The 24,710-nt window shown below is 41.1% G+C and overlaps 1 protein-coding gene across 1 annotated transcript; it reads right to left on the reverse strand.

Annotated features, from left to right (window-relative positions):
* Positions 1–2,990: 2,990 nt before the first annotated feature.
* Positions 2,991–18,912, reverse strand: GATM (glycine amidinotransferase). The gene is made up of 9 exons (XM_055436572.2): positions 18,749–18,912; positions 17,095–17,313; positions 11,247–11,442; positions 10,066–10,256; positions 8,814–8,951; positions 8,509–8,673; positions 7,208–7,271; positions 6,638–6,754; positions 2,991–4,019 (listed from the first exon to the last, which is right to left on the reverse strand). Exons 1-9 carry the CDS (start codon positions 18,815–18,817, stop codon positions 3,907–3,909), a joined length of 1,272 nt encoding a protein of 423 aa, XP_055292547.1. The 5' UTR covers positions 18,818–18,912; the 3' UTR covers positions 2,991–3,906.
* Positions 18,913–24,710: the final 5,798 nt, after the last annotated feature.

Consider the following 24,710-nt stretch of genomic DNA (forward strand, 5'->3'; position numbering starts at 1 on the left):
TACTTATCTTCACTTTCCCCTGAAACTGCCCTAAAATGATAGTAATGTAATAACAAGGTAAAAACCCAAAAGGACTAAGAGAAGAGAAAAAGAGAACAGTAGATGACAGCTGCCCTAAATTTTTGGGGAGTCAGGACAGCTGATGGAGGAGTGATGTCTAATCCAGACAGCATGGTACAGGAAGCAGAGACCAATGTGAGTCAGTTCACCACAGAATCCCACAGAATATGTGTTGTTCATTCCCACTATCAGTCACCGGGCAGGGGGGCAACAACAACTTGCATTCATGTTTTATGGTCCATAATGTGCACTTCCTATACCACCTCAAAGATACTTGAACTCTCACATGTATTGCCATAGTCTGGTCAGGTGGACCCCTGATCTAATACAACTGGACAACATTCTAATACATTATATTGATGATATTATGCATGCTCAGTCGCTGTCATGTCCAACTCTTTGTGACCCCACAGACTGTAGCTCACAAGGCTTCTCTGTCCATGGCATTTTCCAGGCAGGAATACTGGAGTGGGTTGCCATGCCCTCCTCCAGGGGGTCTTCCCAACCCAGGGATCAAACCCACATCTCCTGTGGCTCTTGAACGGCAGGTGGATTCTTTGCCACTAAGCAACTGGGGAAGCCCTTTATGACTTTAGTAAGGTCTCTTTAGCTTGATCCACATTTTTTGAGAAAACAATATCATCAGGGGGCTTCCCCAGCGGATCAGCAGTAAAGAATCCGCCTGCCATGTAGGAGACTTGGGTTCGATTCCAGGGTTGAGAAGATCCTCTGGAGGAGGGCATGGCAACCCACTCCAGTATTCTTGCCTGCAGAATCCCATGGATAGATGAGCCTGGCAGGCTACAGGCCGTGGGGTCACAAAGAGTTGGACGCAACTAAGCATGCATGCATACCTATGTAGTTATGTTAACACACTATAGTGGTCAGATCCATGAACTTTATTTTTAAAAGGCTATTCCTGAAAGGAATACCTTGCTTTTTACTGGGAACTAGACCTGCCCTGGCAACATTAGGTATTTTTATTTAAATTTAGTTTTGATGACAATGGGTTCATCTGAATAGGCATAGCTGTTTCCCTTAGACATGAGTCACACAAGGCTTGGTGTTCCCTACGAAGAATGGTAACCCACAGTTGTTGGCATGTGATCTGAAAACCAGGGATCTACAGCAGCAAATTGTGGGGCTTCTGCCTGCTATAGAGCCTGGAGAAGCCACAGGGTTTCAGGAGTGGTGGATGATGAAACCTGAGAGCAACCGTGTGGTGGAGACCAGGCTGCTTCTGTTTTCCTCCACAACTTTGGCAAGAGAGCATACGCACAAGCAGTGCTAGAGGACTTTAAATAGACTTTATTAAATCATTCAATTGATCTATTTTTGTTGAAATAATTGTCCTCTTTAATAACCATGCAAAAGGCCATTGGAAGAGATAAGAGTCCAGGATGGCTTGGCCAACTGAGTCAGTTGTGATATTGTGTTGAGCCTGCGATACCTTTGCACCTCCAGATAATGTCTGCAGACAGTTGGAACAGTACCTGGGTCTCAGGAGCAGGCCTAGATTAGAAGGTCCAGGCCTAGGGTCTCCCCTCCCTTGTAGCCCCTGGGAGTTGTTGATGGATACATGGAGGGGAAGACCTGTGCACAGGTGAGATAACCTAGCAGGACCTAGGAGAAAGGAACAGGCCCCAGGCAAGCACCCTGTGAACATCCACCCTTAACAGAGGAAGACAATCCAGTGAGGTGCTCAAATGTCAACAAGAAGAGATGGGAGAAATCAGCATATCAGTACCCCAGAAGAGGACATTCAAAGGAATGGTCAGTAAGGCCTGAATAGTGTTGCCTGGAAATGACACTGAGGTCAGGGATCTCGGAAGTACATTGAAGTAATAAAGTGGAAAACAGATAGCAAGAGATTGAGGAGGAAATAAAAGGTGGAAAAGTGGAAAAAGTAATAGACCATTCTTTCTGAAAGCTGAGCTGCAAACAACATTGATAGTTGCCAGAGAAATAGTTTTTGTTTTGAACATTATTTTGAACGTGACTATTTGCCGAGAAAACACACACACGCAAGCACATGCACAGAGACTGGAGTTATAAGATGATGATAACTGATGTAGCAAGTTCCTGAAAGAGAGAAAGGTTCGAATCTAAGGACAGTTGTGTGTATTAGACCTGTTCAGAAGGTTCACCTCTTTTTCTGCATCAGTGAGAGAAGTGTCTCTATGTAGAGGGCTGGGAAGTAAAGCGGAGTGATGAGAGGAAGACACAACTTTTCTCTTTAGGAGCTTAGCTAGTACAGGCAAGGAGAAAAAAGAATTTCACCAGGGAATGCAAATGCAGGTAAACCTATAGAGGCTTGGAGCAGAAAAGCCAATGGCCTCTGCTTCCTCTGTGAAAGATCAAACAACGTGATCAGATAAGAGAATAAAGTGCAAGTTTGGAATAGCCACTGAGGAGAATGTGGAGGGGTGTGTAGCAGAATTGCTGAGTTGTATTTAGACCTGGGAATATATACCCTAAATGTGCACCAATCCATAAGATTGTAAGGTTTCTAAAGCAGGATTCAGTCCAAGTGTAGAATGGGCAGGTATTTCTGTGGTGTGTGGGAAAAGACACCAGGAATCGAGGGCATGATGGAAGTCCTTTCAAAGTATACTTCCCCCTGCCCCCACCTCCACAGATTTTTCATAGGTCAAAGTATTGAGCATCTTGAGAATGGAGACTTTATCCTCTTCTGGGGCCTAGTCCCTTATATTCAGAAGACATTCAGATATTGTTGAATGATTGGATTAATCAATAAATGAAATCTGACTGCTAAACATTTCTGAATACAAGTGTTAGGTTTAAATTTTTATCTACTGGGGATGAATGTATCGATTTATCCAATGCATTAGAATTCTATTCCAAGAGCTAATTCCCATAACTTAGTTATGCTTAAAATAATTAGACTGATAAAATCCATTCTGTAACACAAAAGTTTATTAGAATAAAAATACATGTACAGTATCCAACATTAAAATTATTTCACATGACATGTAGGTTTTACCTCCATTAGTTTTTTTTTTTTAATGCTTTTAAAGTCTGTGCTTTAAATAATGTGCACATCTGTAAACAAATCTTAGATTACCAAAGTATCCATTAGATACTGAACATGAAAATTTAGGAGTTGTAACTTATAGTTATATCCTATTGCACTAAATATTTCTGTAAAATTTTGAACAGAGAAGAAAAAAAGAGATGAGAATAAATCATTTGAAATGAGGTAAGTTGTATGAAAAGGTTTTTAGTAGCAAATATCACCAATGTTGAGATGAGAAGATTAAAAATATTCACGGAAAATTCACTTAAATGTTTTCATAGTCTAGGTTATTTTTTAAAATGAAAAATTAAAAATGAGCAGAATTCCTTATTAGAAAAAGAGACAATTATCTGGTTCTACTTAAGATCTGTATACATTCTGAGTCATTTAGAAAAAAGAAGTGATACATTCACAAGTTTAGCAAAAAGGAAAAATAAAAGTGAAGATTAGAACCAACATTTCAAGCTGCCTTATGGAAAGAAAATTAAAAATGGAGGTAGACGGTTAAATGTATTAGTGGCCACGTTACTCAAATGACTAATTTTTGTTTTGGTAGACATTCACCAAATTTTTATGCTTGAAGCCAAACAGTAAAAAAATTTAGGAGTAGAGAGTAAGACCTAACTCAAGTTATTTTCCTTTTATCAGAGAAAAGTAATAAAAAGAACCCAGGCTTAAAACCCCTGTTAAAAATATGATTGTTTAAAGCACTACAGTTGATGCACTTTTTAAAGCAGGAGAATGAACCTTGTCCCTAAGCTTCCTAGGTTTATCTGAGGCAAAGCCCCAAGCCCTAGCAGGCCCTACTTTCAGTCAAAGTAGGACTGTAGGGTGCCCCGGCGACGGACATCGCAGGTCCAGCAGTGGAAGCCTCCTCCCAGGGAATTGGCATTACGAATGTTAACCTTAATGGTACTGATACCTGCATGGAAAGAGAGAGACGTGGCCAGTTAGATGGGACTCATGTGAAGATTCTCCTATAGAAGTGAGCCTAAAAATGGATAGGAATCCTGCTGTTCTAACCCTTAAATCTACCCCAACCTAGGATAGTCTTTCGATTTTTATTTTCACCAATTATATTTCATCTACTCTATTCCACTGCTAATATAAAACCTTCACCAGAAAGTCAGCAGAGACTCTGAAGTCTATTTTCTTCTATTGACTATTCACAAGTCAACAGGTTTCATAAGCAGACACAGCTGACAAATGTTCAAAAACAATCCAAGTAGTAAAATGTTAAGTCCTTTTAGAATTATGCTTTAACTACTGGGTCAGACTGTTTCTATGTTTACCATGTCAATTTAAGAAAAAAGGAAAATTTAGTCACCTTGAAAAGTTGACTTTACCTACTCACACATAAGCAGAATTTATCTGACACAATTAGCTCAACCAGGCCACCTCAAGGAAATAGTGGAACAGAGCGTCTGTGTGGTATGGCCATACAGGTGCCAAAGCATTTCAGCCAATTAGTTTAATCCAGCACCATCTGTATTAACATGGTGATGATGTACATGTTGCAAGCAACCAATGACACTTAGGAAGAATCTCTTGTGTTTGGCATAATTGGATTTTAAAAAGAAAATCTATTCTCCTCTCTCTCCAGGAACCCATTATTTTGAGAGGGAAGCTAAGCTATAGAGTTGCTAAAAAGGGTCCATTGGTATAGTCAGAAAGGCAGCATGAGTCATCTGGAAAGCCTTTCTTGAGAAAGTGAGACTGAGCAGGACTTTGAAGAATAAAAATAGGGTTTTAACATGAGTTAAGGAGTGGGCTTTTAACCACAAGCATATGTTTCCTGATAGAATGACATACCTATCTTAGTCAGATGGTTATAGTCGTATTAGCCCTAAACTGGAGAGAATTCAATTTGCTTTAACAAGTTTCCTATGTTCAAAAAGATTTTATTAAAAATAAAACTATATGGCTTCCCTGATGGCTCAGTGGTAATGAATCGGCCTGCTAATGCAGGAGATACAGGTTTGATCCCTGGTCTGGGAAGATCCCACTTGCCGTGAAGCAATTAAGCCTCTGGGCCACTATTGAACCTGTGCTCTAGAGCCCAGGAGCTGCAACTACTGAAGCCTGTGTGCCCTAGAGCCCGTGCTCTGCAACAAGACAAGCCACCACAATGAGAAGCCAGTGCACTGCAACTGGAGAATAGCCCCTGCTCACTGCAACTAGAAAGAAGCCCGTGTAGCAACAAAAACCCAGCATGTCAAATAAATAATAAAAATTTTTTAAAGTTATAAATCAAATATTTGGTACTTTATAATATTTTAAGTTGAGAAACGATAAAATCTTAATGGATAAGGAAACTTAACCCAAGCAATTAAAAGCCAGAGGGGAAAAGTGGCATAGCATTAGGGGTGAAATAATTAGGTTGGGTTCAATCTAAAACCAACAGGCTAATCCTTTTTGACTGACACTTCTTTAAAGAGAGATGTTTCAAAGAGGCAAACAATCTCTTCTGAGTAGCACACCTGAAATATAACACATAAAACATGACTTGATTTCAACAAGTATACTGCCTGGCTTTATTTAACACTGAAATATGTGTTAATGTGAAATATGTGATATGTCAAATAGAATGATACAGAATGAGAAACACACACACTTCTGCACCCTAAAACAGCCATATGAAAATTCTTTCTTTCAACACTTTCTCAGTATAGAATAACTGGTCAAAATTTTGAATACCAGGAAAACCAAACTCCCACCCAAGTAATAACTAGTCCTGCTTTTTTAGTTCAAAGCTGAAATGATTTACTGACACTCTTTATTTCATTTGTTCACACTGCTTATCTAAGTTACTTCTGTATTTGTATCCTTATATGTCCTTTAAAATATGTAATGACAATTAAATTACTTTTAAAGAATCCCAACAATTTCTTTTTTAAAATAATTTTTTTGGCTGTCCTGGGTCTTCGTAGCTATGAGGGCTTTTCTCTAGTTGTAGTGAATGGGGGTTACTCTCTAGTTGCGATGCTCAGGCTTCTCACTGGAGGGTTTTCTCCTGTTGCAGAGCATGGGCCCTAGAGTGTGCTGGCTTCAGTAGTTGCAGCTCCCGGGCTCTAGAGCACAGGCTCAGTAGTTGTACTGCACAGGCTTAGTTGCTCTGTGGCAAGTGGGCTCTTTCTGGATCAGGGATCGAACCCGTGTCTCCTGCACTGGCAGGAGGATTCTTTACCACTGAGCTACCAGCAAAGTTCAACAATTTCTTACTTGGGAAAGAGACAAACCATCTATGTGCTCATCTGCAAAGGGGTAATTCTCCACCCTTGGGTACCAGGAGGTTAGATAAGTCATAGAAGATTGATACACTTATTGCCAAGGGGTATCTAAGGAGCCTGGTATGCATCTCCAACCTTTTGAGGTTGTGACTGTTGGAAACAAATATACAGTCTATCTATGAAATAATAATGTGGTACTTCTAAAAAGAATAGAAACTTAATTCACTAAGTCACACATCAGACCTATCATGTCACTTCCTATCATTTAATATTTTCAAATATGGCAATGTGTTTCATTTATTGTACATACCCAGCTTTTCAAACATCTTTTGAATTGGGACCTCGTTGGCATCCACCATAACACGCTTTTCATCTAGCATTAAGACATTCATGGAAAGCCATTTGGAGGACATCCAGAGTGGGTGATCTAAAAATAGTGACAACTGTTAAATCATGTCTGCTGCCATTCTTGGTTAAAGCAAAGAAGATTCAAAAGTGAAGAATATTCAAGTGACAGCTCAATTCTTCCAGTATTTCAGTTTCCCTGTGAAGTTTTATTTTAATCCAAAGGCTATCTGTAAAAGTTATGGATCAACACACATTTGGATTTCACCTTGCTGTCTTTAAAAAGTTGTTTCTTGCTTTCCGTGATGTTGTTTTATACTGATTTTTCCTGTATTTTCACTTTCATTTTCTATGGAAGGAGAGGCTGTGAACATAAATCTAGCCTTGTTCTAGTACCTGTAGCCCCAAGCACCAATTTATTCCTTACTGGGAAAACATTCTAAATTGCTAATATGTGGGCTGCTGTCTATAGGTGGAAGATTCTTGGCCACTGAAGTAATCATAGTAGGCTATGAGTATACAAAAGTAAACATACCATCTGGGATGACTGGTATTGGAGGAGTTACTATGGTCCATCCTGCTTTCTTGAAAAGATCAATCTGCAAGACCAAAAAAACCCCCCAAACCCAAAGAGACTTAAATCTTTAATAGATACTATTCTTATTCTTGGCCTCCGGTAGACCTTATGATTAACAGTTCTTTTTGAGACTCTGTCTTCTCAAATGCCAAAATTAAAAAATTAAAAACATTTGGATGATTTTATCTGAATCTTAGTTAAAATGTACACAAAATCCTCAGATTGCCAGATTAAAGTTAAAAAAGTAAGAGAAAAGTTAAAAGCTTTAAAAAATATTCTTGCTCTTTTCACAGGTTTCAGAGATTTGAAAAAACCAAAGACACTTTCTTTGAGAAATTCTCATTAAAGAAAATGAAAATATTTCCTATTTATAAGAACACAAAATATGACTATGTCAAACCCATAGTCCATCCACTTCACAGCCTGTCACCTTGCATCTGTGATCATGGTATAAAAACAGATGTTAGGAATGTACTCCCAAAGAACCATAACTGTCCTTAGTGACCTATTACAACCCAACCATCCCTATGTTCACGTACCCACTTAGTATGTCAATAAATTATGTCTTAAATATTTAATATGTATCATTTATATAAAATTAAATGAATAGGTAATTGTTGTCATTGGGTCTAAACATATGGAATGGAAATGAACAGTGATACGGTAAAATAGTTAATTTCACAATGGTGTACTGCAACTCAGAAATAACACAAAATCACTCACTGCCCAATTGGAAGTAGAGGGTAGTGGGCAGAGGAAGGAGGCTGCAGGAGCAGCGGCTCTATTCCTCCCTCCAGGGTGGAGGTGGGGGGCTGAAAGGGTCCCCACTGGAGAGGGAAGAAGACACCCACTACCCAGTGGTGTGACCCCAGACATACAGAGATCATCTTGTTTGCAATTCAGCTGCTGAAGAACCTCACCTGCAAGTTATGAGTTAATACTACTCTGTTCAATAAAACACACACAAATGCACAAAACTGAGGCTCTGACAGCAGCATGCAGCCAAAGTTAAAAGGCTAATTATCACAATTACAAATGTATATTTCTGTGCTGGACATCCTGTAGTAAATGTAACATAAGCAATCCAGTATTTGATCATAATAATATTGAGCATTGCTGCCTCTGTCATTTAGAACCATTAGGAATCATGGAAGTGCTTAAAATAAAAGTGGCAATTCCTTCAGTTGCCAGACTCTATTCGTTTTCCAGAACTCTATTCAAGTTCCAGACTCTATTCGTTTTCCTAAGAACTCCCCTACCTGGTGACACGGTCGGTCAGGGTTGGAAAGCACAAGACCAGGCCCAATGATATTGAAGGTGGCGTCAATGTGCATGGGATTGGGGTCTTTAAAGGAAATAATGTGCACCCTGTAGTCTGGAGCGAGATGCTTACGCATCCATTCAATGCCCATGTAATTTGTAACCTGAAAATAGAGAGAGAGACATAAGCCTGTAAAAACTTGGTTCTGTGTTTAGTTAAGTAAAAACAGGGTGAAAATATTTTAATTTGAAAATTTAAAATATAATAGTAAAGTGAGAAATTTCCAAGGCAGCCTTTGTCAACCTGGCTTCGTTGTACGAAGATATCTCTTCCAGCTCGAATGAAATCAGCAGCATCAAAGCATGGCTCAAACTCAGTTGTCACGAACTTTCCCTGAGCAGCCAATTTGTGTCTGTCTTCTACAGAATGGATGGGGTAATCCTAATTGGAATAAGAACGAACACACACAATGCATTGGTTCATGAGGAAATGATTCATAGGGCCTTTATCATTAAGAAATTAGTTCAGTGTCATCATTTCCCCCAATATTACTACCCTGTTCTAGACTAAAACATGCCTGGGAAGATGTAGGCCTATGCCAAGCAAACCAAAATAAACAAAACCAACAACAAAGAAATTTAAAAACTAGTCGAGACAAGTTTCTGATATTCAATACTTGGAAGCAAGTGATACAGAGGAATACAGATGAAAATATTCCATAACCTATACATTGACTTATGAAGCTATCCACAGTATTGAAAATCAACAGGATGAAGCCATTCTGTTCTTTTAGAAAATGAATTTGGCCCTGAGCCTAACTCTTACCATAAAATGAATTGCCATGCATCCCCAACTAAATCTGACTGGGTGTGTATATTGGGTAACACATTCATTACTTTCTTCTGTCTTTGTTTTTTTTTACTTTTTTGGCTACTCCATGCAGCATGTGGGATCTTAGTTCTCTGACTAGGGAATGAACCTGCACCCCCTGAATTGGAGGCAAGAAGTCTTAACCACTGGACAACCAGGCAAGTCCCACTTACTTCTGTCTTTAAACTCATAGAGGGTTTAAAGAAATTTTGACTTTTGATTCTTTGCGTAAGTGATCAAATAGTAAGTGATCTAATAAGGGACATATATGCTTCCCTTTACTGTAAATATGGCCTACAGACCAAATTCTTTTTCTAGAAGAGGCTGAAGTTCAGCCTAGTGACTCTTCTGTCTCCACCAGTGAATAGGTACATGCCTTTAGGCAAGTATTCTTCCCTGTAATGGAATGAAGCTATTCCCTCATAGGGTTGTGAAAAATAAACAGGACTGAAAAGGTAAATAAAGTGCTTAGCTCAAGATCTGGCACATGGTAAACAACAATAAGTGTTAGCTATTATCACAATGTCATTTACTCTTATTTTCATCATAAGACAATCATTTATTGAAAAGTAGGTGATCTCAGTTTCTGAAATACATAATAAGTACAAGGTAACAAAGAATCTCTCAGTCTCCGTGGATTATTTAGAAAAGTTACTAATAAGCTTTCCTACAATTGAGGACTTACTTGGTCATAAAGCTCATCAGCCATTGTGGGCTTAGGAGCCGTTGTCCACTTGGCCCCACGGCGGAAGTAGTCTTTGATAATTGCTCTGTATGCACGGTACTCAAAGAAGCGAGAGCGCCAGGCCATGGGAGCCTCGATAATCTCATTTCCCACAACTATCAGGATGTCTCGAGGCATCGCACCATATAAACCTGTTAAGTCAGAAAATTCCAGAGCAACCTCAGTGACGCTGACTTTCAAGACAGAAGAGTCTATATAATATGATCTCTTTCTTTGGTAAAAAAAAATAAATAAAAATTACAGAAAACTTACATGTGTATAATATATATAATTACATGCATATGAAAAAATATTAAATGATACATGCTAGATAATGTTAACATGAATTCTGTATGGGGATGATGAAGCCAAAAGAAGAAAAAAGGAAGAAAAAAAGGAAAAAGAGAACCAAACAAACAAAGCACCTCTTGTTTGAAGAGATATCGAACCACCAAGTTTTCACCTTTTGTAACTCCTAACAGTGTTTTTCAGGGAATATCAGTACTACAAGATGAAAACTGGGCCAAGGATCACTTTTACAACTGTAAATTAGAACACACTGAACTCAGACACAGGAACAATCTTGCAAGAATGTCAGTTAAAAATAAGATGGGAATGTTTCTGTCCCCCCACTTTAAACAAATTTTTACATTTTATTTTTAAACTCATTCACATGTTTTTCATGTTCTTTGCTCATGATTTTTTTTTTTTTTTTGCACTCAAGGCACTTCTAGGATTGGTCTCCTGCTGTTGATGTACATGCAGTGGTAAGCAGTAAACTAGCGGTGTGCGGGGATCCCTACTTTGTAGTGAATGTATTCCCACCATGTTCTGTTCCCCTTTTAATTTCTGTTCTTGAGGAAAATTAAATGGAATCCACTGTTCTTATGAAGGGAAATGCTCAGGAGATTTAGAAAAAACTTCTGCTTCTTTTAAGGAGACTCTAGATTTACAATGGAGTTGAGAATGTGTACATCTCAGTTTTACCAAAAAGAATTAAACTGTCCCTAAATAATCTTTAAAATTTCGAAAGATTATTAAAACAAAGGAATCTCTGCGAAATAACCAGAGCATTCCCGTTACACATTGAGAAAAATGAAAAACTTTAAACACTAGCAGTTTAAATATTCAACATGACTTACCCGTAGACTCAAAATCAGGAGTTTTATACTTCAGTGACCAGTCAATGGGGTCAGGCCTCCTCACTGTCACTCCTTCCATTTTTAAAATATTGCACATTTCTTCAATTTCAGCAACAGCCTTTTGCAAATGATCTTTGGGAAAATAATTGCCCCCATACTTTTGGTAAAAAGGCCAGTACTTTTCATATGTGTTGGCCTAGAACCAGAAGAAAGTAAATGAAACTTAACAGGAAAAAAATACAACTCAAAATAGGTTCACAGGTTGTGAATAATAATTTGTATAACTTAAAAGAACTAAGACTGAGACTACATCCAGTCTAGTGTTCATCCCCAGAAACAAGCACACTTGATTTACTCTCTGGGGATATAATCAATATTTGTTGAATGAAGATCTCTAAATTCTCTTGATGTTTTGAGAGCTTTTCTTCCTTCTGCCTGAGATCTCATGCCTTACCACGCACAGCATGTCTGCCCTCACATGGGCTTGGAATGCTCTTGAGCCAGTGTTCACGTGCTGTGTAAACAAAATAGGACATGGTGCTCCCAATGGACAGTTGCAATGAAGTCAAGTAAGAGAACAAACAGAATAGATAAAGAGAATAAAAGCACACTTACAGAAGATAAAACCGTGGGCTGTCCATGCATCCCAGAATTTTGTCTAAAAAACAGCACTTCGGGACACTTTGTAGAAAAATAGAACACTGCTCCCTTAAAGGTTAGGGACATGCTCTCAAATATGCTTTGTTTCTCTTAAAAATCCATTCATGATTATTTCTCATTCAACAGAATCACCACTTGGTAAAATTGTGTAGCGATACAAGTCTGCTTTTAGTGTTTCCTATCCTTCCCCGCCAACATGTCTCTCCCCACCACAGCTCTTCTCTCCCCAATCCATCCAAGCTCTCCTATTGCTTCAGGTCTTTCATCATAAAAAGAAATGATGATAAGCAAATTCACAAATTTTTAGGTAGCTGATAAAAAAAAAAAAGCTTAATATTTAGGAAGTATCCAAGGGCTATATATGCATATTAAAAGACAACTGAATGGAAAAGAAGCTGAATGTTTTAAAAATGCTCAAGCAATTGCCAAAAATTACTATTGAATTAGGGTAGGTAACAACAACTGTAAAATGCTGGTTTTCAAAAGTATAAAACTCTGAAGGCCTTTGCGCTCAGATTGTTTTGCCTGTGCCAAGTTCTCAGTCAAATTAAAGAAATATGTTGGGGAATGTAGGGGATGCATATGGATATAATTTATCAAGACAGAAAAAGCAGAATTCCAATCAGAAGATCCAAATGCTAAGAAAAAGCCTTGGACCTTCATCAAAAGATTGGCAAAGCAATGTACATTTGTATGTCTTAAGTTTTTAAAAAAACGTAAGCTGGTGTTTTTAAAATGTTTCTTTGTATTACTGATTAAGCAGACAACTACGAGTCCTAATCATGTCCTGTAAGGTTTCCATCACCAATCAGACAATGTCAGAGTGGTTAAGTGCCATAAAGAAGGGGAAATTGGGTAATGAGATAAGACTGTCTAGATGTCTAGCTCTTTAATGTCAAAGACCATATCTTTTCCAGATTTTATGTTTCTACTTCCACTTTCATCTCAGCCTGATAAATATCAAACATATGGAAGCAGACCTGCCTCTTGTCAGTTCAACATCTAGGTTCACATCAATTAGTCTGGAGCTGAGTCTACTGGAGATGGGCTAAAAATCTGAAAAACAGGTCTTCACCAAACAGGGAGAAGCCAGTGAAGCTGTAAAACAGGAGCTGGCAAACTAAAGTCCATGGGCCAAACCTGGACTGCTGCCTGTTTTTTGTCGATAAAGTTTTATGGAACACAGACACACACACATATTCATTTACACGTTGTCTGTGGTGGGTTTGCACCACAGTGGCAGAGTTGAGAGTGGTGCAGCTATGACAGAGACCTACGGTCTACAAAGCATGAAACAATTATCTAGCCCTGTACAGGAAAAGCTTGCCAAGCCCTGTCTAAAGGATCACTTATAGTTGCTTTCATTTTGAAGATCTATAGGCAAACAATAAGCTCAATTTCTGGCCCATAAACAATGTTACCAAAATTTTAAATGTGAGTACTTTTTAAGATCAATCCACTCTTAAAAGAAAAAAACAAATTAAGAGCACTCTACTGTTTTCTACTACTCCTAGGAAGACCTGCAGTGGCAAGCAGAGGAGAGGATAACAATGGCTCTTTATTTTCCTCTCAGACACATCCTGGTACTACTCATCCATTCACTGCTTCCTCCTTCTCATGCCAGGCACATCTCTTACAGTCCACCAGGGGACAAGAAGCCTTTGAAAGTTTTACACTGGGTAACAGCAGAGGCGCAGCCGTGTTGTCTCACTGGACACATTCCAGAGTAGTCCATGTGACTATTTGTGCAGAGTGGAGCTTGCTTGATAAATATAAAGTAAACTTTCCTGGGAGAAAAAAAGTTATTTGAACAAGTGTGAATTCTCTTGTGTAGCTCAAACTCTGGCTAAAGGTTGGACAAAGTCTGAATGATCAGACCAGACTACATTTCCCAAGAGATAGTTGGAAATTATTTACACTTCCTTTAGAACCCTGATAAATGAGTTAGCAATCATTTACCAAGTGTCTGCAAGATTTAAAAAAAAAAGAAAACCACTATACTAAATGCTTAGTATGTGATTTTTTAATAATCTATGCAGAGATGTGACTGTATTCCTAGAAACTGGATAGTTATTCAGAGCCTGAAATCCTTCAAAGGTATTTGTCAAATAAATTTTAAACACTGTCTCTGGAAGGTTAGGAAATCTCAATAGAAACTTATTATTTATCCAGCTGCAAACTTACATTATATTAACCTTGATCGACTTTATATTTTTAAAATTTAGTCCTTTCATTAAGGGCATTATTAAAAGAAAGCAAAACAAAAAACACATATTTGATCTAAAGTATTCACTATGTTTTGCTTGATCTAAAGTATTCACTATGTTTTGCAGAATAAAAAGCCATATAGCTTTTAAAACTTGTGCTTCCTGATGACTGTGTTCCTCATTCCCATAATATTTCTCTAGCACTTATACCGTCCAGCATACCTTATGCTATAACTACCTATAGTTTACTACATTATTTTATATTTTACTGGTCCCAAACTGCTTTATATAGCTGTCATTGTCCTCCAACTAGAAGGTAAGATGTTGCCTTCTAGTCTCAGATTTAATTTTTTCTTTCTCAATACCTAGTTTCATATGTGGCATAAAGCAGAAATAACCAGAGAAATGAATGAAATCAGTACTGCTAATGCTACTATTATTTACAATCATTAAATCCTCAATGGACTTGGCAAATTGCATCCATACAACTCTAATGAGTTGTAGTTTTTTCCTTTAAAAATAATTAACATCTAACCCTTTACCTTTTAATCTCATTGGATGGACAGCAAACCATTTAATATCTTCATTTTAGTGAGGCCCAGAAATTTGTATAATCAAGATCGTAAGGTCAAACAGCTGATTACTTGAGATTAGCTAATAAGTTTTTATCAAATAACTAATTCAATCCTGGTCTCCTGGCTTTAGCCTAGCACACCTTCCAAAAAAAAGCCCATGAAATTCCAAAATATAAGGCCATAAATCAAATAACAAAGAACTCAAAATAATGTCTTAGAAAGTCCAATTCCATAAGATCACATGATATAAAAGTCAATCATTCTAAAGACAAATAGAAGGATAAACTACACCTGAATTTGAAATTTAATTTCACCCAGTCCACTTCAGTATTCTTGCCTGGAGAATTCCACGGACAGAGGAGCCTGGCAGGCTACAGTCCATGGGGTTGCAAAGAGTTGGACACAACTGGGCAACCAGCACAATTAAAATGGTTAGGGGATGAGAAGTCCTTCTAAGAAAAGACTTTAAAAAAGATCATGCCTTTTTAAAACATGTGAATGGTACATAAATTAATCTGTTCATCAAATTTCACATATCAGAACCAAAGGTAGTTTCAGAACAATCAGAAAAGCCTTCTCTTCAAGGTCTAACTCAAGAATTATTTTCTTCCTTTAGGAAGACTTCCTAATTGTCCAGCCCTTGGCCACTGTTTTTCCCTTCCCTCTCCTGGCACTTGAATTCAACTGCCCTGTCAGTTAGTTACCATAAGATACAGAGTAACAATCTCAGTTGCTAAACATAAACATCATAAATATCCTCTCTCTCCAGATGGAAAGGAAGTTCTTTTGTGCTAATAACTCTGGAGCCCTGATACAAGATAGGCAACATATCTGATGATGATTTCTGTTTAATTCCTCAACCCACATTACAAATAATATGTTAACATTCAGGAGGAATTTAAGTGTACCGAAGATATATTCATAACCTATTATTAATGGAAGCCTAGACTGTGCCTGCAATGTGGATGGAACTGTTATGCCGTATACAGCTACAACACCAGCCCACTGAGGCTCCGGTCATAAAAATATTACAGAGCACCAGGAGTTTTTAAAAGGGAAGATATCACTTGCTGCCAGGGAAATCTTGGAAGGCTTCGTGGGAGGTGCCATGGGAACTAGGAAAGAAGAGGAGGAGGTTTAAACTGCAGACAAAAGGAGTGCAGGAAGGTACGTGGGAGAGTTCTATGTGGGAGCAAAGGCCTAAGGCTTGTTTGGGCAACAGTGAATAGTCTAGTTTATCTTACAAAGTCTGCTGAAAACTGGGGGAAATTATTAAGAGGCGAGAGGCTGGCAAAATAGGGGACTGACAGAAGCAGATGGGTAACAACACTGAATTTTGGTTTTAAAAAATCACTCTGACAGAAGCTGGAGGTGGTTTAGATAGTACAGCAAGTAAGGGAGACCAGTTAGGAGTTAACTTCCCTGGTGGCTCAGATATCTGCCTGCAATGCTGGAGACCCGGGTTCGATCCCTGGGTTGGGAAGATTCCCTGGAGAAGGAAATGGCAACCCACTCCAGTGTTCTTGCCTGGAGAATCCCAGGGACGGGGGAGCCTGGTGGGCTTCCGTCTATGGGGTCACACAGAGTCAGACACGACTGAAGTGACTTAGCAGTAGCAGCAACAGTTCAGGCAGCAAATGAGATCCTGACCTAAGGCAGTAGCAGAGAGATGGAGCTAAGGTTCATTTAGACAAGAGACTTGTTAGATCTTAGAGAATGGATGTGACTAAAGGAGAAATAAAAGATGATTCTTTGATGTTTAACCTGAATAAACAGGAATACTAAAACCTGAAAGAAAGGAATGAAGAAGGCCCCAGTTTTGAGTGGCTGGTAGCTGAACTCACATGTGCCATGTTTGAGGTCTGGTGGCAACATCCAATAAGGAATTTAGCATGTTCATATGGACAGAATTCAGGAGATAGATCTGGACCAGAGTGAAGGCGTGGAATGAAACTGTGAGAACAGCTAAAGTGAAATTCGGTTCAACCCCAACGTGATAGTAAAAGAAGGTGACGTGAGAAATGGTGAAAAACTAATATCCACTCCCCCAACCCCAGAAAAGGTCTCACGGAACCTGAAGGGAGGGAGTAATCCCTGGAGTAAATGATGTTCAGTTCAGTTCAGTCGCTCAGTCGTGTCCGACTCTTTGCGACCCCATGAATCACAGCATGCCAGGCCTCCCTGTCCATCACCAACTCCCCGAGTTCACTCAAACTCATGTCCATCGAGTCGGGTGATGCTTGTTAAATGATGTCAAATACTGCAGAGATGCCAAGTAAGGTAACATCATCCACTGGACCTGGGTGGTCCTGGGTAAGCTAGAGAGATTGCATTTCCAGAGGACTGGGGGCAGAAGTGAGACCGCAGACAGTGAACCCACGCAGACATGGGAAACCCTTGCTTTACCTTCACCTCCACAGTGAACGGTGGAACACAGGCATTTTCTGCTCTGCCCACGATCACTTCCTCTAAGGGGTCCCATTCGTTGAAAGAGGAGACAGGGCAGTCCTTGGGCAGAGGATCAGTGGCCTTGTCATCAGCTGCACAGGAATTCCGGGAGGAAGCCGTAGCTGCCTGGGTGCTCTGGAAAGTTCGCTGCACCCATCCTGTTACAGTTCTTCCAAGCTTCCAAGAACAAAGAAGAGATTATTGTGTGGTCCTGTAAAGTACTTGTGGGAGGGAGAAGCAGAGGTGGGATGAAAACCCAGGCTAACACAGTCAGGCATTTAAAATCTTTGCAGAGAATATAAACTAAGATGTTAGCCTGTAGGTGGGTAGTGGGGTTACAGGAGATTGTACTTTCTTGTTTATTTATGCATGTACTTTTAAACCTATTTTGTTAGTTTAAAACTCCTTTAAAACTCCTCAGAACATTTTGTCCCTAAAGACCATACACCCCAATTTATATTTCAGAATAGTTTTCTGCAATCAAGCTTTAAGCACTTCTGTGGGTGATGGCTCACCCTTCTTCCCAGAAAGCCACGGAAAGCAACCTCCCTGCCAAGTCCAGCTGGGGGAGGAAGCCTCCTTCCCCCTCCAGATCAAAGGTTACTAATATTAAAGTTTCCCCCACCTCCTCAAATGAAAATATAGAAGCATTTGTAAAGACTTTATCTTTTAGAATAATCAGTTTCAAGCCATAAATTTCTCCTCACTGACATACATTTCACATTCTTTGGCACTGCGATTATGAGAGTGACCAAGTGCTACGGGCTGCATTTTGCAGATGGTCCACAGTACCCTAGCCAAGATAAGGATTAACTAACCCAGGTACAAATTTAAACGACTGGAAAGGATATCTAAGAACTTCATAAAAGTCTTTTGAAAATGTAGAGCCTATAAATTCTAGAGGAGGGGGAGTCCCTTTAACGCAGGACAAACCTCGCCCTCCCCCTGCCCCCAAATCTTTGTTAAAAGTCTTAGGAAGGAGACAGGAGGGGAGCCAGGTTGGAGACCAAAACAAGAGGGAGTGACAGCTGTTCTGAAGCCAGTTGCAGGGGAAAGCCAAACTGCCCGACTATTCCAGCCCCAAGAGCTAGGGAGAGTCTGCAGGCGCGTGCCTGCATACCAGGGAAGCAGAGGGCAGGACCAGACAAAAATCTGGGTAAATATCGAACTCGCTCCGACTCCTCTCGCGTCTCAGGACTCCATGTTACACTTGGAACGGGCCTGCTCGCTCCCCTTGTCCCCGAGCCCCACTCCGCCCCTTCTCCCGTCCGTCCGCTCTACGCGCCTGCCCAGCTCTCTGCCCACCCCGGGCACAGAGCCCCCACCCCACCCCCGAGCCCACCCTTTCACTCAGAGGTGTTGCTTGTCACCCCACCCCCATCCGGTTGGGGAGGGCGGCGCCCCCCGCTCAACTGCTGTGTCCACCGGGTGTGGCCCCAACGCACGCCCCTTCCCCAGGGACACCGCCGAGCTCCCGGCAGGCGGCTGAGGCTCTTGAAGCGGAGCTTCCGAGGGAGCACACAAAGGACACGGTCGGGCAACGCTGGCGGGGGACAGAGGGAAGGAGCGGGGGAGAGCACGCGGCCGCCCGACGAGGCGGCGGCGCACGCACCCGAGACCCGATGTAGTGCAGCGCTTCGGCGCCGCGGCTCCCGCCGCGCAGACACCGCACCCGCAGCATCGCCCCGCGCCCGCCTGGTCCTCACGGCGACTGTGTCCGCAGCTCGGCCGCCTCCGCCCGAGCCTCCAGAGAGCGCGCCCGCGGCGGGGTAGCCTGCGCGCGGCCTTTTGTAGCCTCGCCCCGCCCGGGCCGCCCCCCGTGCGCCCCATTGGCTGCCGGGAGCAGGTGGCGGGGCCGCCAGAGTTGGGCGCTGCGCGGACCGCGGGGCGCGGGGGCGAGTCGGCGAGGCCTTCGACCCGACCTTTTGTTGGCGTGTTGGTCCGCCCACTGACTTGTGCAGTGGCCTGTCGGGGCCCCCAGAACGACGGAGAGGGGGACGCTACTTCTGACGAGGCTATGTAATGATATATATATATAGTTTTAAATTCACATTTATGGATATGCAAAGAATGAGTACAGCCTCAAGTTTGAGTTCATCTCGTTGCACAGGCTGACCCAGTCCCCCCAGTTTGTAGTGGACAAAACCACCTCAAGATTTGGGAGCTTAGAGCAACACCGGGATGGAGAGTAGAGGGGACTAGGTCTGGAACTCAGTCAACCTCTCCCGGGGTGCTGCGCGGTCCACCCACTAGCCAGTTGGGTGTTCTTTGGAATACGTGCCTTTCCAATAGTCTGGCCATGTGCCCCTGGCTTGAGAAACTCAGGAAAATAGAGATAAAAGTGGGCCTGAAACAAGGGAGGACCACAGAGAGTTTTTTCCTTTTCCCTTCGGTTTGATGTATTTAAATTTTTGTTTCAATTTGATAAGGGTACGTTTGTTAGGAAAGCAGCACCCTATGAGCGCGAGGTTTTAATTGCTGTGGATTTGTGTAGAACTGGAGAACTCGCTTTAATGTTTAAATTGCTAGAAGGAGAGGAGACAGACAGGTTTGAGTATTTCATGTCTGTACCTACAAAATAATGTAATTGTTTATTTTTAATGAGCTGTCTTTTAAATTCTGGTGTCTCATGCTTCTTTTCCACTTCACGGACAGAAGGCTGTAAGACAAGCAGGATAGCTTCGTGGAAATAGCCAGGGACAGGGAGTTGGGAAAACTGGGTTCTGGTCTTGACTCTGTCATAGACTACTATGTGTCTTCTTGAGTTGCAATCTTCTTATCCTCAAAGGGAGAACAATTGCATTTATTGTCTCCAGCACACAACTGGGCCAAATGGAGAGATTGTAACAGAGTTTAATGTATCACTAAGAGCTATATGAACGCGAGGTAATATTTCAGCAACTGTTAACAATAAGGAGGCCTAGGAATGTGATAATTGGGAGAAAGGAGCCAGTAAACCTAGGTTCCTGTCTTAGGTTTGCTACTCACTTGCTTTTGACCTGGGATTAAATTCTTTCACCTTTCCAATGAAGGTGTCACCTTTCTAGTAAAGGCTTTGGGAAATCGCTAACATTTCTCAAAATTTACAAAATGCCTTCTCCCTACAATCAAATGCTGCTGCGTCTAAGGTCTAATTCTCTCAGTGTACTTAGTGTGGCCAGAGATGTGTTGCTGCTCCTCAATAAAGGGATGGAAGGGGACAGGAAGTCTACACAAGTGATATTGACACTGTATGTTTGTGTGTTAGTCCCTCAGTCATGTCTGACTCTTTGCAACGCCGTAGACTCTAGCCTATCAGGCTCCTCTGTCCATGGAATTCTCCGGCCAAGAATACTGGAGTGGGTTGCCATTCCCTTCTCTGCGGGATCTTCCTGACCCAGGGATTGAACCCTGGTCTCCTGCATTGCGGGCAGATTATATACCATCTGAGCTACCAGGGACACTACTCAGTTCCATTTCTGTCCGAGATCTGAGGACATCCACATGTTCCTAATTAAAGACACCATTTTAATTTTGTAGAGGTAAGAATTGAGAATGTCTGGATATAATAAGGCCAGGGTGTTTTAAGATTTACATTAAAAAAAGAAAAACCTCTTATTATAGCCATAGAATATCCCCTTATTTCCTGGAAACCAGAGAAAGTTATATAAGGTATGGATCAGTTCAGTTCAGTCGCTCAGTCGTGTCTGACTCTTTGCAACCCCATGAATCACAGCACGCCAGGCCTCCCTGTCCATCACCAACTCCCGGAGTTCACTAAAACTCATGTCCATTGAGTCGGTGATGCCATCCATCCATCTCATTCTCCGTCGTCCCCTTCTCCTCCTGCCCCCAACCTTTCCTAGCATCAGAGTCTTTTCCAGTGAGTCAACTCTTCGCATGAGGTGGCCAAAGTATTGGCAGCTTTAGCATCAGTCCTTCCAATGAACACCCAGGACTGATCTCCCTTAGAATGGACTGGTTGGATCTCCTTGCAGTCCAAGGGACTCTCAAGAGTCTTCTCCAACGCCACAGTTCAAAAGCATCAATTCTTTGGCGATCAGCTTTCTTCACAGTCCAACTCTCACATCCATACATGACCACGGGAAAAACCATAGCCTTGACTAGACGGACCTTTGTTGGCAAAGTAATGTCTCTGCTTTTTAATATGCTGTCTAGGTTGGTCATAACTTTCCTTCCAAGAAGTAAGCGTCTTTTAATTTCATGGCTGCAATCAGCATCTGCAGTGATTTTGGATCCCCCCAAAATAAAGTCTGACACTGTTTCCACTGTTTCCCCATCTATTTCCCATGAAGTGATGGGACCAGATGCCATGGTCTTAGTTTTCTGAATGTTGAGCTTTAAGCCAACTTTTTCACTCTCCTCTTTCACTTTCATCAAGAGGCTTTTGAGTTCTTCTTCACTTTCTGCCTTAAGGGTGGTGTCATCTGCATATCTGAGGTTATTGATATTTCTCCCAGCAATCTTGATTCCAGCTTGTGCTTCTTCCAGCCCAGCGTTTCTAATGATGTACTCTGCATATAAGTTAAATAAGTAGGGTGACAATATACAGCCTTGACGTACTCCTTTTCCTATTTGGAACGAGTCTGTTGTTCCATGTCCAGTTCTAACTGTTGCTCTCTGACCTGCATATAGGTTTCTCAAGAGGCAGGTCAGGTGGTCTGGTATTCCCATCTCTTTCACAATTTTCCACAGTTTCTTGTGATCCACACAGTCAAAGGCTTTGGAATAGTCAATAAAGCAGAAATAGATGTTTTTCCAGAACTCTCTTGCTTTTTCGATTATCCAGCAGATGTTGGTAATTTGATCTCTGGTTCCTCTGCCTTTTCTAAAACCAACTTGAACATCTGGAAGTTCACGGTTCACTTATTGCTGAAGCTTGGCTTGGAGAATTTTGAGCATTACTTTACTAGTGTGTGAGAGGAGTGCAATTGTGCAGTAGTTTGAGCATTCTTTGGCATTGCCTTTCTTTGGGATTGGAATGAAAACCGACCTTTTCCAGTTCTGTGGCCACTGCTGAGTTTTCTAAATTTGTTAGCATATTGAGTGCAGCACTTTCACAGCATCATCTTTCAGGATTTGAAATAGCTCAACTGGAATTTCATCACCTCCACTAGCTTTGTTCGTAGTGATGCTTTCTAAGGCCCACTTGACTTCACATTCCAAGATGTCTTGCTCTAGGTAAGGATCACACCATCGTGATTATCTTGGTTTTGAAGACCTTTTTGTACAGTTCTTCTGTGTATTCTTGCCACCTCTTCTTAATATCTTCTGCTTCTGTTAGGTCCATACCATTTCTGCCCTTTATTGAGCCCATTTTTGCATGAAATGTTCCCTTGGTACCTCTAATTTTCTTGAAGAGATCTCTAGTCTTTCCTATTCTGTTGTTTTCCTCTATTTCTTTGCATTGATCACTGAGGAAGGCTTTCTTATCTCTCCTTGCTATTCTTTGGAACTCTGCATTCAGATGCTTATATCTTTCCTTTTCTCCTTTGCTTTTCGCTTCTCTTCTTTTCACAGCTATTTGTAAGGCCTCCCCAGACAGCTATTTTGCTTTTTTGCATTTCTTTTCCATGGGGATGGTCTTGATCCCTGTCTCCTGTACAATGTCACGAACCTCCATCCATAGTTCATTAGGCACTCTATCTATCAGGTCTAGTCCATTAAATCTATTTCTCACTTCCACTGTATAATCATAAGGGATTTGATTTAGGTCATATCTGAATGGTCTAGTGGTTTTCCCTGTTTTCTTCAATTTAAATCTGAATTTGGCAATAAGGAGTTCATGATCTGAGCCACAGTCATTTCCCGGTCTTATTTTTGCTAACTGTATAGAGCTTCTCCATCTTTGGCTGCAAAGAATATAATCAATCTGATTTTGGTGTTGACCATCTGGTGATGTCCTTGTGTAGAGTCTTCTCTTGTGTTTGCTATGACCAGTGCATTCTCTTGGAAAAACTCTATTAGCCTTTGCCCTGCTTCATTCCATGTTCCAAGGCCAAATTTGCTTGTTACCACAGGTGTTTCTTGACTTCCTACTTTTGCATTCCAGTCCCCTATAATGAAAAGGACATCTTTTTGGGGTGTTAGTTCCAAAAGGTCTTGTAGGTCTTTATAGAACCGTTCAACTCAGCTTCTTCAGCATTACTGGTTGGGGCATAGGCTTGGATTACTGTGATATTGAATGGTTGGCCTTGGAAACAAACAGAAATCATTCTGTCGTTTTTGCGATTGCATCCAAGTACTGCATTTTCGACTCTTTTATTGACTATGATGGCTACTCCATTTCTTCTAAGGGATTCCTGCCCACAGTAGTAGATATGATGGTCATCTGAGTTAAATTCACCCATTCCAGTCTGTTTTAGTTCACTGATTCCTAGAATGTCAACATTCACTCTTGCCATCTCATGTTTGACCACTTCCAATTTGCTTTGATTCATGAACCTAACATTCCAGGTTCCTATGCAATATTGCTCTTTACAGCACCGGACCTTGCTTCTATCACGTGTCCCATCCACAACTGGGTGTTGTTTTTGCTTTGGCTCCATCCCTTCATTCTTTCTGGAGTTATTTCTCCACTGATCTCCAGTAGCATACTGGGCACCTACCGACCTGGGGAGTTCCTCATTCAGTATCCTATCATTGTGCCTTTTCATACTGTTCATGGGGTTCTCAAGGCAAGAATGCTGAAGTGGTTTGCCATTCCCTTCTCCAGTGGACTGCATTCTGTCAGACCTCTCCACCATGATCCATCCGTCTTGTGTGTCCCCACACGGCATGGCTTAGTTTCATTGAGTTAGACAAGGCTGTGATCCGTGTGATCAGATTGACTAGTTTTCTGTGATTATGATTTCGGGTGTCTGCCCTCTGATGCCCTCTCACAACACCTACCTTCTTACTTGGGTTTCTTTTACCTTGGACGTGGGGTATTTCTTCATGGCTGCTGCAGCAAAGCGCAGCCGCTGCGCCTGACCTTGAACGTGGAGTAGCTCCTCTTGGCCCTCCTGTGCCTGCGCAGCCGCCGCTACTTGGATGTCAGGTAGCTCCTCTTGGCTGCCGCCCCTGACCTCGGACGTGCAGTCCTAAGTAAACTTAAACTGAAAGACAAAGGTCATAATGATAATATGTAATAATGTCTTGATACATGAGTATATGGCAGCCAATTTTTGTTAACAGAAAAACAACTGCATATGTTCCAGCCCTGTCTTTTATTTTTAAATAGCAGCCTTATTGAGATAATTCACAAAGCATAAAGTAAACTCTATTAAAGAATACCAGTCAGCAGTTTTTAGTATATGCAGAGCTGTCCACCTATCATCACTAATTCCAGTACATTTTCATCATACCCAAAAGAAATCCTGTACCCATTAGCAAACACTCCCCTTCTACCTCCTCCTAGCCCCTGGCAACCACTAGTCTACTTTTTATCTATTGATTTATCTATTTTGCACATTGTGTATAAATGGAACCATACAATATGTGGTCTTTTGTGTCTGGCTTGTTTTGATTAACAGTTTTTTATTTTTTTAATTGAAGCCCAATAGACATTTAGGTTGCTTCCATGTCCTAGTTAT

Source organism: Moschus berezovskii, chromosome 9 (genome assembly GCF_049115385.1).
Source record: "Moschus berezovskii isolate FMDL1 chromosome 9, NW_MosBer_1.0, whole genome shotgun sequence".
Lineage (NCBI taxonomy): Eukaryota > Metazoa > Chordata > Mammalia > Artiodactyla > Moschidae > Moschus > Moschus berezovskii.